General features: G+C 34.3%; 1 protein-coding gene across 1 annotated transcript; it reads left to right on the plus strand.

Annotated features, from left to right (window-relative positions):
* Positions 1-2445: 2445 nt before the first annotated feature.
* LOC132645436 (dynamin-related protein 5A) lies at positions 2446-12619 on the plus strand. The gene is made up of 16 exons (XM_060362412.1): positions 2446-2792; positions 3678-3741; positions 3833-3937; positions 4102-4203; positions 4844-4894; positions 4990-5051; positions 5470-5560; positions 7197-7261; positions 8662-8856; positions 9138-9257; positions 9472-9542; positions 9623-9848; positions 11172-11222; positions 11501-11729; positions 11865-12004; positions 12230-12619. Exons 1-16 carry the CDS (start codon positions 2664-2666, stop codon positions 12356-12358), a joined length of 1830 nt encoding a protein of 609 aa, XP_060218395.1. The 5' UTR covers positions 2446-2663; the 3' UTR covers positions 12359-12619.
* The last annotated feature ends 4550 nt before the right edge of the window (positions 12620-17169 follow it).

The raw sequence follows: 17169 nt of genomic DNA on the forward strand, positions 1-17169 counted from the left end.
CCGTAAGTAAGTAAGAAATTCAATGGCCTCTTGTAAATTTTTTGATAGCCCACATAGACGATCACTACGAAAAATAAAGGAACATAAGACTAGGAATAAACTATTTAGCTTATCCTGACAATCAAGAGAAAGGTATAAGATTTCATATATGATAGAGATGTGGATCTAATTTTCAAGTTACAAAAATGAAGCCCACTATGTGTTAGAATTATTTCAAAGTCTACTTGGTGCAACATCTGCATTCAGGACTAAAGTCAGTAGGATTGAAATGCTATGATGCATAATGATTTTAAGGACCCAAAACTTCCTATAATTGAGTTGTTGGTTTATATGTAAATTCACTTTCGATTACCATCCAATTATAATTCTGATATTTTACAAAGCGAGTTTTGATTCAAAGTGTTTATTAATAATTGAATTGTATTAACGTGAAAGGCACCTTCGTAGAATCTAGTATAAATATAAGAGATAATGGCCAAAAATACACTTGAAGTATCACTTTTCTACGAGTTTCCTGCTTGCACTATTATGTGTTTGTGTTTCCAACATGAATTACTTAAATAGCGATTGGCGTAGTTGAGACGATAGAGGTGGTCAGGGATGACTGTGGTAGTTGATAGGGTGGTGGTGAAAATTATGCACACAAAAATATCTCTATATGATATTGAGATTTTTCCAAGATTTTAATGGATAAAAACCTATTTAGATTAAATAAATACTTAATTCTTAATTAAACAAATGCACTTAATGACATTTAGCGATATATATATATATATATATATATATATTTATTTATTTATTTATTTATTTTTTGCAAGAAAATGAAACTAGAAAAAGTTGGAGGTCGAGTATTAGGACAAAAGATTAGTAACCTAGTAGGTAATTGAGTCTTGTAGCGATGTGTGTGAGAGAGATGGAGGGCTAGCCTTTCCATCTCCGCTTCTCCTTTTGTTAAGTAGTATTATTTTGGTATCACATAGATCATTATCCTTTGTGTGTTATTACCGTGTATTGCTCCATTTGTTTGGTATTGTGATATTTTGCTATTTTATTTCTCTTGTAATCGTGCATTGTCTTTGTTCTTTTTGAGCTGAGGGTCTATCGGAAATAACCTTTCTACCCTATAAAGATATAGAGACTCTCTACCCTATAAAGATTGTGATAAGATCTGCGTACATCCTACACTCCCCAGACCCACTTGTGAGATTACACTGGATAGGGTTGTACATGGACCGGGTTGGTTCGGATTTTTCAAATACCAATCCAAACCATTTTGTCGGGTTTTTAAATCTATAGACCAAACCAAACCAATAAAAGTTGGGCTTTTCAATATCGTTTTTTTCTCGGGGTTTTCCGATTTTTCGGGTTTCTAGGGTTTTTTATTGTATTTAATGAAAAGCACCATACAACAACATCTGCTTGATAATTTGCAAACTTCCCCCTCAAAACTACTTTCTTTAGATATAGAATATTCATATCAAAACATTTTTTAAAATCATCCAGGTCATTTGGATTAATATAATATCATGCTACATAATAAACTTAAAACAAAAACTTGGCCAGTGGCCTTGTGAAGATTCAAAAAGTAACTACATTCATATGAGCTTTCTGCAACTACCCCCAAGAACTCAATATTTAGCCAAAACACCTTCTCAAAGTGTAGAATAATCTTGTTCTCAATCTCTACACCTGGTTCATTGATGGAGGCCTCCTTCCATTCAGGTAATCAGGTTTAAATTTGATTTGATTTGATTTTAAAACACCAAGAGGAACATCAATAACTTAAGCCTTGCAAGGTTGCTGATTTGACAGGAAAGAGGAGGGAAAAAAATGTAAATGAGAAAGGGAAGAGGGTTTCTGATGTTAGGAGAAAATGTATTATAGCTATAGGGTTTCTTTTGTTACATTACATATGTTTTCATTTCCTTTTCATTTAGTTTCTTATTCGGCTTTTTGTGTATTCTTTGTATGGACTTCAAATATGGACCATTTCACAAAATTAAGTCCAAATCTGAATGTAAAAATACAGAAATTATGAAAAAATTAATAAATTACATTCTATTAAATATTTTTATGTATAAAATAATTTAAAAATAGTATACATATAAGCGGGTCGGTTTGATTTTTTTTAGTTAAAACCAAATCAATCCTATAATGGTCGGGATTTTTTTTTTCCAACACCAAATCAAATCAAATCAAACCACTAGTCGATTTTTTTTTTTTTTTTTGATTTGATTTATCAATTTGATGCGATTTATCGATTTGGTTTGTATACATACCGCCCTAACAGCGGGTATGTCAACGTATAGCCCTAACAGCGGGTATGTCGTTGATGTTCAACAAGTGAAGTTCGTGAAAGGTGAAAAGTGACATACAAGTCCTTGAAGTTCAACACCCAACAAGGACGGCACGGAGCTTTAGGCCCCAAAAGTTGTGAAAAGTGAGATACAAATACAAGCCTCTGATTAATTAATTAATTCACAAGAGAACCTAGCCTTCACACTCGCTAACCGACGTCGACGCGGTCCATCTTTTAAACTCTCTCTCTCTCTGTCTCTCCGTTACAATTTCAAATTCTAAATTGGACCCGTTGGCCTTTTCTCTCCTTTCTTCAAATCGCCGTTCATCTATCGATCAATTCGCAAATCGCAACTCTCCGATCAATGGAGAATCTAATACAATTGGTAAACAGATTACAGAGAGCTTGCACAGCCCTTGGCGATCACGGTGAAGAGAGTGCATTGCCTACCCTCTGGGATGCCCTTCCTTCCATCGCCGTCGTTGGTGGCCAGGTCTAACCATTCAGATCTCTCTTTTATATCCTTCTTACTCTCTAGAATCTTCCGATTTCTAATATGCTCTTCATGATGAAATCACTATTTTGTCGAAATCTAGGGTTCCGATCTAGTATTTGTTAATTCTTCAACGAGTTGGTTGTACCTTCATTTGGTTGATAATTTTGGTTCATGTCGGAATATGTGATTATGCCTTGTAGTTTAGCGCTGTCTTGTTTCTCTGGTTTTGACCTGACACCAAGTTTAAGAAAGTAATATATAGAATGTACCAAAATATCCTTTAATCTTGTGGTTTTAAACATGCCATGTGGAAAGTGTTAATTACAGAGTTACCAAAAAAAGAAAAGAGTCATTCTTTTTGAAACAGACTAAAAAGGAAAACAAGAGTAATTCTTGACCAAGTCGGTTGTAGCTTCATTCGGTTGGTAATTTCGGTTCATGTTGGAATATGTGATTGCTGTCTCCATTTTATAATATAGAGGCTTAATGTGAAAAAGAGCCTCTGTCTCCAGTTTATAATATAGAGGCTTAATGTGAAAAAGAGCCTTTGTACAGATGAAGTTTTTGAGCTGCTGGATGTTATTACGATAGTGCGAAAAACTGGTATCTATAACCATTTCTACTTAGAGTAATGGTGAATATTGGGTACTGTAGCTCACTGTGTTTCAGCTTGTGAACATTTATGTACATTTATCAGTTCCTTTTGACTCAATTTATGTTTGTCTGCACTCTGGTGGTTTTGTAGCAGCGACTTATTGTGTGTCTTTGGTCGGATTATATGTCTTAAACAATATTAGTTGTGTGCTTAATGTGAAGCACTCTTGGTTAATGATTTGCTGGTTTAGTTATATTGCTTAACGTAATATTGTTTATGGCTTATAGAGCTCTGGGAAGTCTTCAGTGCTTGAGAGCATTGTCGGAAAAGATTTTTTGCCTCGCGGATCTGGTAAAAATAATGTCTTCATTATTAGTGCTGTTTAGATAAATTTTTTATTAATACCAGATCACAAGAAATATTATTAACATATCATGTGCAGGTATTGTCACTCGTCGACCCCTTGTCCTACAGCTTCACCGGATAGATGAGGGTAGAGAATATGCAGAATTTGGACACCTTCCAAGGAAGAGGTTTACTGATTTTGGTGAGTTGTTGGACAATGTATGCCATTATTGTGTATGCAGTCCTAATTTTTACCTTCCGCATGTATCACCTGATATACCCAGCGTACTGTTATTGCCATCTTCCTTCTAGTTTCATCTTGCTTTATTGTCCTTTTGATCTAAATCTTGTGTATCTCTTGTTCAGCTGCTGTGAGAAAGGAGATTGCTGATGAGACTGACCGAGAGACAGGCCGTAGCAAACAGATATCCACCGTACCAATTTATCTCAGTATATATTCTCCCAATGGTATGAAGAAATTCACGTCGTTCAGTTTAAGGTTGCAATTGATGTACTTGTGTTGAGAAAAGAAGTGATTGAACCTTGTCATGGCTATATATTTAAAATTCGAATTTTAGTGATCTTTTGTTTCATTGAACCGTACAACAACAACAACAACAACGACAACATACCCAGTGAAATCTCACAAAGTGGGGCCTGGGGAGGGTAGAGCGTATGCAAACTTTACCCCTACCTTTGGGAGGTAGAGAGGCAAATATTTTGCAACAGTTAATGCAACTAAACAAACTTTCCATTTGAGTATTGACTAGACAATTAAAGTATCTTGGGTAAAATCTCATATAGGAGAGCTTTGCTGGTGAACCGTAGTTGTGGTGTATGCTTTAGTGGAGAGCTTTTCAAAATTTATCACTTGTCAAGATCTACTCGATGTTGAATATGGTGTTTTTGACATTTGTTTCCTATTGGGCTATATCTTTAATTTGAGTTGCAGCCTTTTGTTGGTGCCAATTGTGTCCCTTTTTCCAGCCATCAGATTATTTTTGTGATAGTCCCTAATAAACACTATCTGCAATGGTTATTCCGTGTTGTATATTTCTGTTTGTTGCTCAGGCTTTTGACAGCTGAATTTTGATTTTGGTCATGCCAGTTGTAAACTTGACACTTATAGATCTTCCTGGACTTACAAAAGTAGCAGTTGGTGAGTTGTTTGTTTTGAATCATCAGTTTTAGTTTATCTTTTGCCTTTTTCCTGATAGTAGACTATTTCTGAGTTAATTCTCTCCATTTATTCAGAGGGGCAATCTGATAGCATTGTTGCGGACATAGAAAACATGGTTCGCTCTTATATTGAGAAGGTTAGTTGTACTTTTTTTAATTATAAAAGTTTCTATGGGCATTCTTCAAGTGTCTTTACATTTATGGGACCAATAATGCAGTATGTAGTTTGAATGGTCATTTTGGGAATTTCAAAATGGAACGGGAAATGGCATCAAGGCTTGGAAATGGAATGAACATTGCATTCCATTTTGTTGTTTGTAATTCCTGATTTCATTTTGGATTTGTGATTCTGATGTTACTTCCTTTCCCGCCTGGACATTGCCATTCCATTTTGTTGTTGTTCCATTGTCCCAAACATGCCATAAATTATGAGCGGTTTACTTTCTATACTTTAAGATGTTGGTAAATATATATTGTCTTCTGAAAGGATTGCAGTTTACTACTTGACATGTGCAGGGGTGTTTTTCTTATTCTATTTTTTTTTTTACGTTGCAGCCGAATTGCATTATTCTTGCTGTTTCTCCTGCCAATCAAGATCTTGCAACATCCGATGCTATTAAGATTTCTCGTGAAGTAGATCCAAAAGGTTAGAGTTAGGAAATGTCCTCTGCTTCGCCTTCTCTTTATCTAGCTTGCTTGCTATATTTGATCAGTTATGTAAATTTGGATAGATGTCAAATAGCTGGATCTAGTTAATCAAAATATGAGCTCTTTTATATCGGCTCTTAAAATAATTGTCCACGCTGATGGTGATGACAAGGTTGTTCTTGGTTTTTGTTTTTGTTCTATTCTTTCACGTGACGTGGGACTCTCATGAAAGTAAGAGGATGGAATGATTTCAACCTGCTTGCTCCCCCTTATATACGGGTGTTTTGAAGCGCGGTCCTATTGTACAATACCTTTTATTTAGTGCAAGTTATGTTAGAAGTACATAAAATTTTATTAAGCTTTTGTTATATGTCCCTTTTCTTCCTGATAAGCAATGAACAACATTTCTCATGCAATATAACCATTAAATTTGACAACGGAAGACTTGGATTTCAAGGAAAAATAAATTTTTTACCAAGGAAAGAAAATAGAACTGAGAAGAGAAAAATGTTTTTTTTAATCAGGGATAGATAATATTTTCTTGTAGTAGCATTCTTGAAGAGATAATATTTGCACTTAACGAGTTATCACCGACGAAATTAAAGCAGGTGTGGAAATTTGATATACCACACATTTGCGGGTGAGTTTAGTAATTGAATAAAGAGTCCCTGTGATAGGTTTTCCAGCTGTTCATCTTCTGAAAGCTAGTAAGAGTGGCTGGTTGAACCTGTGAATCTGATGGAAGGTAGTAGGAGTGGCTGGTTCAACGAAAAGCCACTCAGAGGCTAAGTAACCAATCCATTAAAGTTTTAGGACATCTAATGTTCTTCATGTTGGTATGTTAGAACGGCTTTCTTATCTTGAACGCATAACATCCGTTGCACAAGACTACACAAGCTTCCTGATTTCTGTTTATGTGAGAACTACATTTTAATTTCTTAACCAACTACAAATTTAATTTCTTTCCCAATTTTTAACCTGCTTATTAACCCCCAGCTCCATGGTGCTCCTGTTCTAACTCGTTGCCTTACATCATAAGCGTGGAGAGTCTTTCAAGCATGTAAATTTTGCGTTTCCTTTGATTTAACAAAATGAAAGACCATCCGGGTTGGCCTTATTATCTTAACCAAAACTCTGTGACTATTAGTGCTCTCAAATAGGGTGTATAATCACTTTAAGGGGCACTTTCTGACTAATGATTTCTTCCTTTTATTTGAATGTTTATCTTTGTTTTAGGCTTTCAGGGGCTTCCTGAATTGTTTTTCAAGTGTTGACATTTGCAAAAATTATTCCTTTTACAAATATGTATAAATATTTTCTTATGACAGCTCAAATAAAATATATCACTATTATTATCATCTTATACACATACAAAATTATGGGTTTCTGACTCATTCAAAATATTATTGATTGAGCAAATAATGTAGCTAAAGTTTTTGCTTGAATCATAATCTCTTTGCGTTTTGCTTCTTTCTTTATGTGTTCAGTTGTGTAGAGATACAGTAGTCCACACTAGCTCTTATTAAGTACTGTTTGAGTTAGTTTGCATTATAAATTGTGTTATATTGAGAGTGATTTTGGAAATGAGATGATAAATATTGCCGTTTAACACTGTGAAAGGCTACTTGCCTCAGGGGAAAGGACGTTTGGTGTTCTGACGAAGATTGATCTTATGGATAAGGGTACTGATGCTGTTGATGTAAGTTTGTTACTTGGTTATATAATGCTACTTCTATTTTTATTTGTTGGGTGGAAGTATGTTTGCACTAAGCATGGCTTAGATTTAGTGATGTTGGAGCTCCATTGTAAATGGTTTGTTTGATATAGTACTTTTAGAAGAAGCTATACTTGGGTTACTCTTGAATTTTTGGTCTTGGATAAAAAATCTATGTTTTAACTTGTAAGTGGGTCTCGTAAATGATTGGGGGAACTCATTTATACATGAAGTTATTGACAAGTCATGCTTTCCGTTGATAGTTAAATTGGAGTACTCTGTGGAAGAGTCCTCCGTTGACAGATCCCTGCTATCATCTTTGATTCAATTTATTTAGACCAAGTTTGGACACTATGCTAATTGAGTTCAGTAGGAGCTAAAGAAATGATGATTTTTGTCGATGTTCAGTGAAATCCAAATCCATACTTTTGGCATCTAACAAGGGTGAAATAGTATATATGTGAAGCCAATACTCATTTGGTTAGATAGAACAAGAGACACCACTTTCTGTGGCTAACATAAAATAAGAATGAGTAACACGTGTTTATTTGTCTCCTCCACTGAAGGCTTTGAAATTATAGTAGGTTTCTTGTGTATTTTGAAGGATCTCTTCAAGAAAAATGAAGAGTCTGGGTAGCATGCTTTCTCAAGTATTTCAAATACGTTATCTTTAAAAGTAGTTTCTATATAAAGGAAAAGGTTGTTTAAACGAACATGTCAAAGTAAGAATGATTAAACAAAATCTCAATCTGCTGTTACGTGAAAATATATCAAACTGATCTAAAATCTTATAAATCTATCGTTTCTAATTTGATAAGGTTAGTTTTGACTTCACTTTAAGGATTTTATTTTCAAAGACAATGGTGAGGCATGGTCCTCGCAACAACAATCCAAAATTATTTTTGAAGTTCAATTTTGCTGATATCTTCCTGGTTTATGTGAAAAGGTTTGGTTTGTGGCATTGGTTAGGAAACAAAATATGCCTTTTTGGGTTGTATTTTTATGCGAACTACTACTGTCTATATACTTTGAATTTGACTAAGTGAACAGCTCTCCAGTAAAAGATCTAAAGCAATAGACGTGATTTGATTTCAAGGATATAAGATGCAGTGAAAACATCTTTAATCCTGCTTTTTGAGTTCTTCTCTGAGCATTTCAGAATACTACCTTTTGGAATAAACAAATACTGTAGTTGATAACATTTCATTTTGCCGCTATTATGTGAGCAAAATTAGTAATCCTGTCTTCACATGTGCTGCAAACTGAACTGTCAGTTGGATTAGATTCTTTTCTTGAAAAAACTTTAGAGCCACATTGAGGTGGTTGTCACACTTTATAAAGGTTTGCAGTGGTTGTTATGTTAAATCATCTTCTTGAATTTTCAGATGTTGGAAGGAAGAGCATATAAACTACAATTTCCGTGGATAGGTGTTGTCAATCGTTCTCAACAGGATATTAATAAAAATGTTGACATGATTGCTGCCAGGCGTAGAGAAAAGGAGTATTTTGCTAGTACCCCTGAGTACAGGCATCTTGCCAACAGGATGGGGTCAGAACATCTTGGGAAAGTTATGTCAAAAGTATGTTATATTTTTCTTATTCTGAAATGTTGTTTAAGTGCCCTTGGTGCAGAAACCTTTTTAATTAGAGCATGTTCTCTCCTTTTTAAATTTTATTTCATGCGCCTCTGAGGAAAGTCTCATGATAAAGTTTCCTATAACTTCTTCCGCGACATAATTTGTTTTTGTTGGTGCCCTAAATGAAGCTTTCGAGGTCTTTACTTTTTCCTAGTTGACTTAGACATGATTTCAGTTTATTCAAAGTACTAACTGTTTTGTTTGATTTCCGGATTCATATTTAGCATTTGGAGGCAGTTATCAAGTCAAGAATTCCCGGTCTTCAGTCACTTATCAACAAGACCATCATTGAACTAGAAAGTGAATTGAGCCGTCTTGGGAAGCCCATTGCCACTGATGCTGGAGTAAGTATCATCTTGAATTTCTGTAAATTGATTATCAAATTTTGCGAGACAGATTTTACTCTAGCTGTAATTAGTTGGTTCTCTACTTTCCATGTTAGCTTTCAGAATATATGCTTGCTTTCCTGTGGCTACGGAATGTATGTGATATCCTTGTTACCTTTCAAAAAAATGCATGTCATGTCTTTGTTACATATGTTTACATTTACCAATGCAGGGAAAATTGTACATGGTTATGGAAGTCTGTCGTACTTTTGATGGAATCTTCAAAGAACATCTTGATGGAGTGTGAGTATTCCCTGCTGCTTCTGTCCTTTTAATCTTGACTAATTAACTATGCTGCTTTGTTTTAATCTTATTTGTTGCAGTCGACCAGGTGGAGATAAAATATATAATGTCTTTGACAATCAACTCCCAGCTGCATTGAAAAGGTTGCAATTTGATAAGCAACTTTCAATGGAAAATGTAAGGAAACTTATAACTGAAGCTGATGGATATCAACCACATCTGATTGCTCCTGAGCAAGGATATCGTCGTCTTATTGAATCCTCCTTGATTTCTATCAAGGGTCCTGCTGAAGCAGCTGTCGATGCGGTACAAAATTATATCTCGCTGACATGCTTTTACCATTGCAACTAATGAGAGCGCTCTGCATGAGCAATATCAATTAGCTTTGTTCTTTTCTCTGAGTGTTAAGCATCCCTTCTAGGTCCCCTTTCACTTCTTCTTTGTCTTATCCTCTGCCTTTTCTTGATTCTTATTCCATCTCTGTTTTAATTTGTGGGGTATGATATAAGACTGTTGAATTTGATCTGACTTTGAACTCTTGAGGCGCAATGGCTGCTCGCTGTTGATTGCGTGATAGTTCATAGTAGTATTTAGGACTAATGTCGCAAATAAAAATCCTAATGTCTGCGATTGTCATTTTGAGTTGCTTTGGTTTAAGTCAATTTGAATTTTTCTTAGTATTTGAGACATTCTTCAAGAAAGATGTAGGCTAAACATGAATGGGGATGTACATGCAATGTTACAAACCTAGAAACCAGTTGTTTCTCCTTAGAAATAAGAACTTGTATGAATGAATTCATTTTTCTTCTGGATGACAAGAATGAGGTTTTATTTATGTGTTTGTTGTATCATTCTAAAAGTTGATCGATGTCAATCCAACAGTATTTAAGCATCAATTACGTTAGGCCTAATGCATAAGCGCCCCCCTAAACTTGTCCCTCTTTTCCATTTTGGCACCTTAACTACGTGTTGTTCCTATTGAACCCCTAAACTCATTCTCCAGTGTGTCTATCTATCAAACCCCCTGAATCTGATTTTTATTAGAAGCAGAAATTAAATTGGGGAAATGAAAGTGGAGTAATATTTTAGGCGTGGTAAGCTATTCTTTACCACATGGATGTGTCAGTTTCTGCTGGTTTTGCTCATTCACTGCCAACTTAATTAAGAGCTACTCCTTTTTTCCCTCTCAATTGCTGCCAATCTTAGCTAAAAGATGGCATAATTAAATTAGAATATATAATAGCATGTTGCTACATTGAAGATGGAATACTATGTAAGTCGGATTGTGTTTGATAAATACACTTGAGGACGAGTTCAGGGGTTCAATAAGAACAACACTTAGTTGAGGTGCCAAAATGGAAAAAAGAGGCAAGTTTTGGGGGCCGCATATGCATCAAGCCATTACGTTAATATGTTTCAAACTGAGATAAATTGGCAGCTGCAATGTTGTTAAGTGCTTAATGGTGGAAGAGAGCTACTCGTGTGGAGTATTTTGTACTTGACCTTATTTAATTATAGTAACGTGAAATACACAAGGGGTTTTTGTTCAGCGTAATGGCCTAATGGGTACATTTTTTTGTAGTTGAGCAAAAATAGTTCTTTAACTATTTCATCTGCAATGCTTTTCAGGTTCATGCTATATTGAAGGATCTGGTTCACAAGTCAATTAGTGAGACTTCAGTATGTTTCATTTCCCGTTTTAAATTATTATTCTGAGTTTGACATATATGGAAGGCTTAATAAACGCATGCTATAAGTCTCCGCCATTCTCATTTAGGATTCTAAAAATTCATTCTGGTGACTGGTGAGTTAAGCAAATAAACCCCAGTAACGCATTCTGCTCGGTGATTCCAACATGGAAAAGTCAAAAGAATTCTCTTGTTACCATGATTATATTTTTTTAAACAGTGAAAGGGGCTATAAATGAATGCATGTACTGGGCCTTTTGTTATTGACAGGAGCTAAAGCAATATCCCTCTCTTAGAGTTGAGGTCAACACTGCAGCTGTTGAATCATTAGAAAGGATGAGGGACGAAAGCAAAAAAGCAACTTTACAGCTTGTAGAAATGGAGTGTAGTTACCTGACTGTAGATTTCTTCCGGAAGCTTCCTCAAGATATTGAGAAGGGAGGGAATCCAACACATTCAATTTTTGACCGATACAATGATTCCTATCTCCGAAGGATAGGTGGGTTTTGAATTAGCTTTTGTCCTTGATATTCAATGGTCTTTCTATTAGTCTTCTGAATTTTGCTGTTAAATGACTGGCGTTATTGCGTGTAAATTATTTTGATCGTATCCCCTAATGGGCTCTTTTCAACAGGATCGAATGTCTTGTCTTATGTCAATATGGTTTGTGCTAGTTTGAGGAATTCCATTCCCAAGTCTGTTGTTTATTGCCAAGTACGAGAGGCCAAACGCAGCTTGCTCGATCATTTCTTCACAGACTTGGGCAAGAAGGAGGTGAGAATTTTTGCACCTCACTGTTCAACTAACCTGTAAACTCTTTTCTTGCTGGGGAAGTGTTTGGGGTGGGGGTGGTGGACGTTGTTGTGCTGTGGGGTGTGTGTGTGGGGGGGGGGGGGGGGCTCTTAATCAGCTGTGGGAGAAGAGAGAGTAACAATGATGATGATTTTGATGTATAATGATCTGTGCTCCACTTTTCAACTTCCTTATTTTTTGTTGCAGGGTAAACAGCTAGGTACTTTGTTGGATGAGGATCCAGCAATAATGCAGCGCCGTGTTAATCTAGCAAAGAGACTTGAGTTGTACAGATCTGCTCAATCTGAGATTGATTCAGTCGCATGGTCTAAATAGACACACACCTTTATTTTTCTTCAGTTTTTGTTCATCATGATTGGAATGTAGGGATAGGTGGCCTGTGATTCTTTGCTTCGACATATGATTCTTTCCATGGTAAGTAGGATGATATATAGTTTAGAGGAACGCTAGCAGTTCCTGTGCCTCGTCTTATTTTGCAGTACTTAAAGCCAAATGTATCGACTTGATATTTGACATTTCATCTCTTGCTTGTATGGGCCAGAGAATATATTGGATGTGATGACCTTAATTTTTCCACTCACTGAATCCAGTTCAATTTGGATGTCACTTTGATGGTATGATTTTGCCCAAGCAGTGGCTTGCCGTTTCTGTTTCTATGAATCTGTGATGTCCAAGGTTGTATGCCTACTGGATACAATGACTTAAAAGATATGGTTGCTAAGCTTTGCTTGTTTGTGAAATGAATTTTAATAATTTAAATGAGCAATTATTGAATTATGTTTTCTAGTTATGCTCTTTTATTGGAAACAAAGGGAATGACTAAGTGGTTGAGGTGAGTCCATCTGTTCCTTTTCCTAGTGGGCAGGTTCACCAAGTATTTGTGCTCGTGATTGTAGACTGATCATCCAACTCTTGGTGTGATTAGGATATCAATTTGTTGCTTTTAAATGAAAAAAACAAAGATAATACAAGTGGATGAACAATCTACAACTCAGTATATTAATAATAATAACAAATTTTTATAGTTAAAAAATAAAATTGTATGTTTGATTCGTCAATACGATAAGAGTTTGACTAGCTATATCGAAGTTATTGCTTATAAAGTGATTCGTGTAGGAAATAGCTGTCGTTGTGCTTGAACAACAGCGAAAAATGATCAGATATGATAATCTTCATTTCCACCATAATGTAGGCATACAATTTTATCAAGTATTTGATTTTCTTTGGATCCCTTGGTATAAGGATTAAAGTGGGGAAAGGAGGATAGGTTTATAAAAAGCACAAAATCACAGAGTTCACCACAGCTCATATAATAGGGACGCAACATATTTAGCTGTACTCATTGATCTCTTGATGTATGGGAGATATGATTTATAGTCTGTTTGGCCAAGCTTCTTGCACGACAAATATATATATATTGAAAAAATATTTTTTCAATTTAAAATATTAATTTTAGAAAGTTAAGGTGTTTGAACAAGCTTTTAGGTAAAAAATAAGTGCTTTTGGTAATAACAAGATGCTTTTCAGAAAAAAAGAAGAAGATGTTTTTCAGAAGCTAAAGATACAACTTTTCTCAGAAGCACTTTTGAAACATTGATCGCACAAAGCTGCTATAGTAGTAACAGTTTTTTGTTTTCAATTTGATTAACCAAACACAAACTGCAACTTTTCAAAATTAGTGTTCTGAAAGAAACTTTTGACAAAAGCATTTTTCAAAATAGATAGATTTGGAAATTTGGCCAAATAAATTATTAATGCCCCTTTCCTATATAATAAAATAATTTTGTTTATCAAGAAACTGATAGGATCGGAGTTTGTTTAACTCGGTTCTTTCTTGGATGACGCTTAATAAAAAGAAAGTCATTGCAATTTGCACATAGAGACAAATTAGATCTCAACCCTTTACGACTTGAATGAACGTTCTTCCATAGTCTTTTTTAGCTGAATTTGAACCCACTGCATTTGGATTGAGAACAAAAAAGGACAAAAGTAAGTCAATTTTCCTTCTTTCATCCTTGGAAAAAGTCAAGCCAAACATATCACAAAAATCTTTTTAATATTTTGAGACAAGATAAACAAAGACTCGAAAACCTAACAAGAAGTGAGTGCAGTTGGAAGTTAGAGCTCATCGTAGATAAGAGTAATATTAGAAGAAAATAATATATCTCTTGATTTGCTAAAATGGATTAGGAGTGTGCAAATTTTATTTAGCCGATAAGAAAAGATTTACATGTTTATCGGTTTCGCGTTATCAGTTTAATAATTTTAAACTGTTGTGTGTGTGTGTGTTTTTTTTTTTTTTTTTTTTAAATTTTATTATATTGGCATATCGGTTCGATTACTAATTTTTTGAGTGTACTTAACGGTTAGGCAACGCAATAAGGTTGTTAAATTTACCTCTTTATCCGTGATTATATAAGAGTGACTTTAGAATTTAAAATCATAATCCTTATTTCATATTTCACTTTCCTGAGTTTTGTTAGCTTGACTATAACTTGTTGGAGTTTGTTATAATTAATAGATTTATGATGCATATATAATTACCTAAGATATTCTAACTAGTGAGTGGTTGTTGTTATCTATTCAGCAAAATGCAAGTGAAATCCAACCTATTATGTACCAGCCATTTAGTAGAACTAAATTTTCTGATACAACCTCAACTAGACCGAAAGTAAAATCCAGAACTAAATTTTCTGATACAACCTCAACTAAACCGAAAGTAAAATCAAGTAAGGAGCTTAGTCCAAATTGATGCTGTGCAGGTTGTGGTTTTGCATTAGTTGTTTGTTGTGGTAAAACATGCTAATGTGGAGGTCGAAAATAGTTAATTTGGCTTACAGGTTATCATTGTTGAAGAAAGTACATATTAACAAATGAATACAAGAAAGGAAAGAAAAAATATCTAGAGGAATAGGTTTGCCATTGGTCCTTAGAAGCAGGGGCGGATTTAGAAGGCGTCGAGGGTGTCCATCCGAACACCCTCGGCAAAAAATTTCAGTATATATAGGGTAGATTTTCTGTGTTTATGTACATATATTAACTTTTGAATACTCAATGCAAATGTTAGCTCAAGTGATTCAGGGTGTTCAAAATTGTCTCTAGTATTCTAGGTTTGATTCCTAGGGACAACGTTATTTTTTATATTTAACTTTTGTTGTTTTTTTTCGAACCCCTAAGTGAAAATCCTGAATCCGCCCCTGCTTAGAAGACTTCTTTTAATCGGTTAAACCAATAATCAAACTATTAAGGACCGCTAACCTATAATCAATAACGAATATTTTAATTGATTAGGTTATCTATTCAGCATGTTTACAAACCAAATCAATAATTTATAAAGTTGTAGCAAACCTACTGATAATTTATAAAGCCAAATGTATCGACTTGATATTTGACATTTCATCTCTTGCTTGTATGGGCCAGTTGCCATTGTGGTTGATCAACATCAAAAAATGTTCAGATATTATAATGTATATTCATTTCCATCATATTGTAGGCATACAATTTTATCAAATATTTGATTGTTCTTTGGATCCCTTGGCATAGGGATTAAACTGGGGAAATGAAGATAGGTTTAGCTCATAAGGGGTATGAGATACCAATTTTCGCTTTATCCCTGTGTCTCTCTTGTTAGGTTAGATCTCTCTCTCTCTTTTTTTTTTTTTTGGCCAAACCAATCAATAGCCTTTGTTGTTGTCAAAGATTTTTTATTTGAACACCTCAATTAAACCTTATTTCATTTTTGATGAAAAATATTTATTTTCTCCTTCTTCCTCACTCTTTCTCCCTGCCACCTACTCCACCTTCCACCATCATCCATCACTACCACCACACTAATTTTGAAAAACCTTACAGGAATATGGAAGAACAAAACAGGAAAAATTGAAAAAAAAAAGGTGAGAAAAATCCAAAGAAGCAATATATGCATTCTTGATTCTATTATTCTCAAAGACCAAAGAAGGATCAATTTTTACATTTTCTCCTGTATATATCACCGAACTCATCTCTGTAGTACAACAGTCGCCGGTCTTCGTGGTGGTTCGCCAGTAGGAGTGGAGTTTATACTATATTTTTTGCTGAAAATAGTTTTTCTTTTCCTTATTAGTTATTTTAAAATTATTATTTTGGATTCAAATGTCAAATGTCCTCTTTTAATTAATTTTCATGCCACGTCATTTTCAAGTAAACCCGTCAACCGGTTCGGTTAAACCGGTTAAAACCGGTAACCGGACCGGTTAAAAACCCGAAACCGGAACCTGTCCGTTTCAAACACATCCAAAACCTCTTTTTGTTTTTTGTTATATATATATATATATATATATATGATAGTATTTATTAGTATATTGTAGGTATATTTACATATGTTATATAAGTTTATAAGTAAAGTTTATATATTTACTGACTAACAGGCTAACAGCAAGTCAGCAATACAGCATATACGTGTATGTATATATATATATATATATATATATATATATATATATATATATAAGTTATATGCTTAAGTTATACTACATATACCTAAAATATAGTAAGAATATACTTATATATATCAATATACTTAGGTTATAATTTATATATATATATATATATGTTTAAGTTATATGTATACTATATATAGTTATAAGTTATATATATATATATATATATATATATATATATATATGCTTAAGTTATATGTATACTATATATTATAAGTATATTTTAGTTATTTTTCAAGTATATAAATTTCTAGTTTTTAATTTAAGTAGATGTATATTCTTAGTATATTTTAGATATATTCCTAACTTAATATAAGTAAAAAAATGAACACAAGTAAATAGAAGAAATCTCAATGAGCCATATATTTTATTCATTCTTGGATAACATTTATTTGAAAGTTGTAGTTTTTTTAACTTGCAAATAATACATGAGTTGCAAAGAAATAGTAGAATAATAAAACCACCAATTCTCAATCATTTGGTTAATTTCCCCCATATCATATTCGGCCATAGAGATATCTTCAAAGTCTTCCATTTGGTCCGATCCACTTGCTATCAAATCTTCAATCTCTTCCTCTTCGCCTTTCTCCGCTTCTAAGTTTTGGTTGCGTCGCTCCGATCTAATCCAATCGCGAATGCACACTAGTA

The sequence above is a fragment of the Lycium barbarum genome, chromosome 6 (genome assembly GCF_019175385.1).
Source record: "Lycium barbarum isolate Lr01 chromosome 6, ASM1917538v2, whole genome shotgun sequence".
NCBI lineage: Eukaryota > Viridiplantae > Streptophyta > Magnoliopsida > Solanales > Solanaceae > Lycium > Lycium barbarum.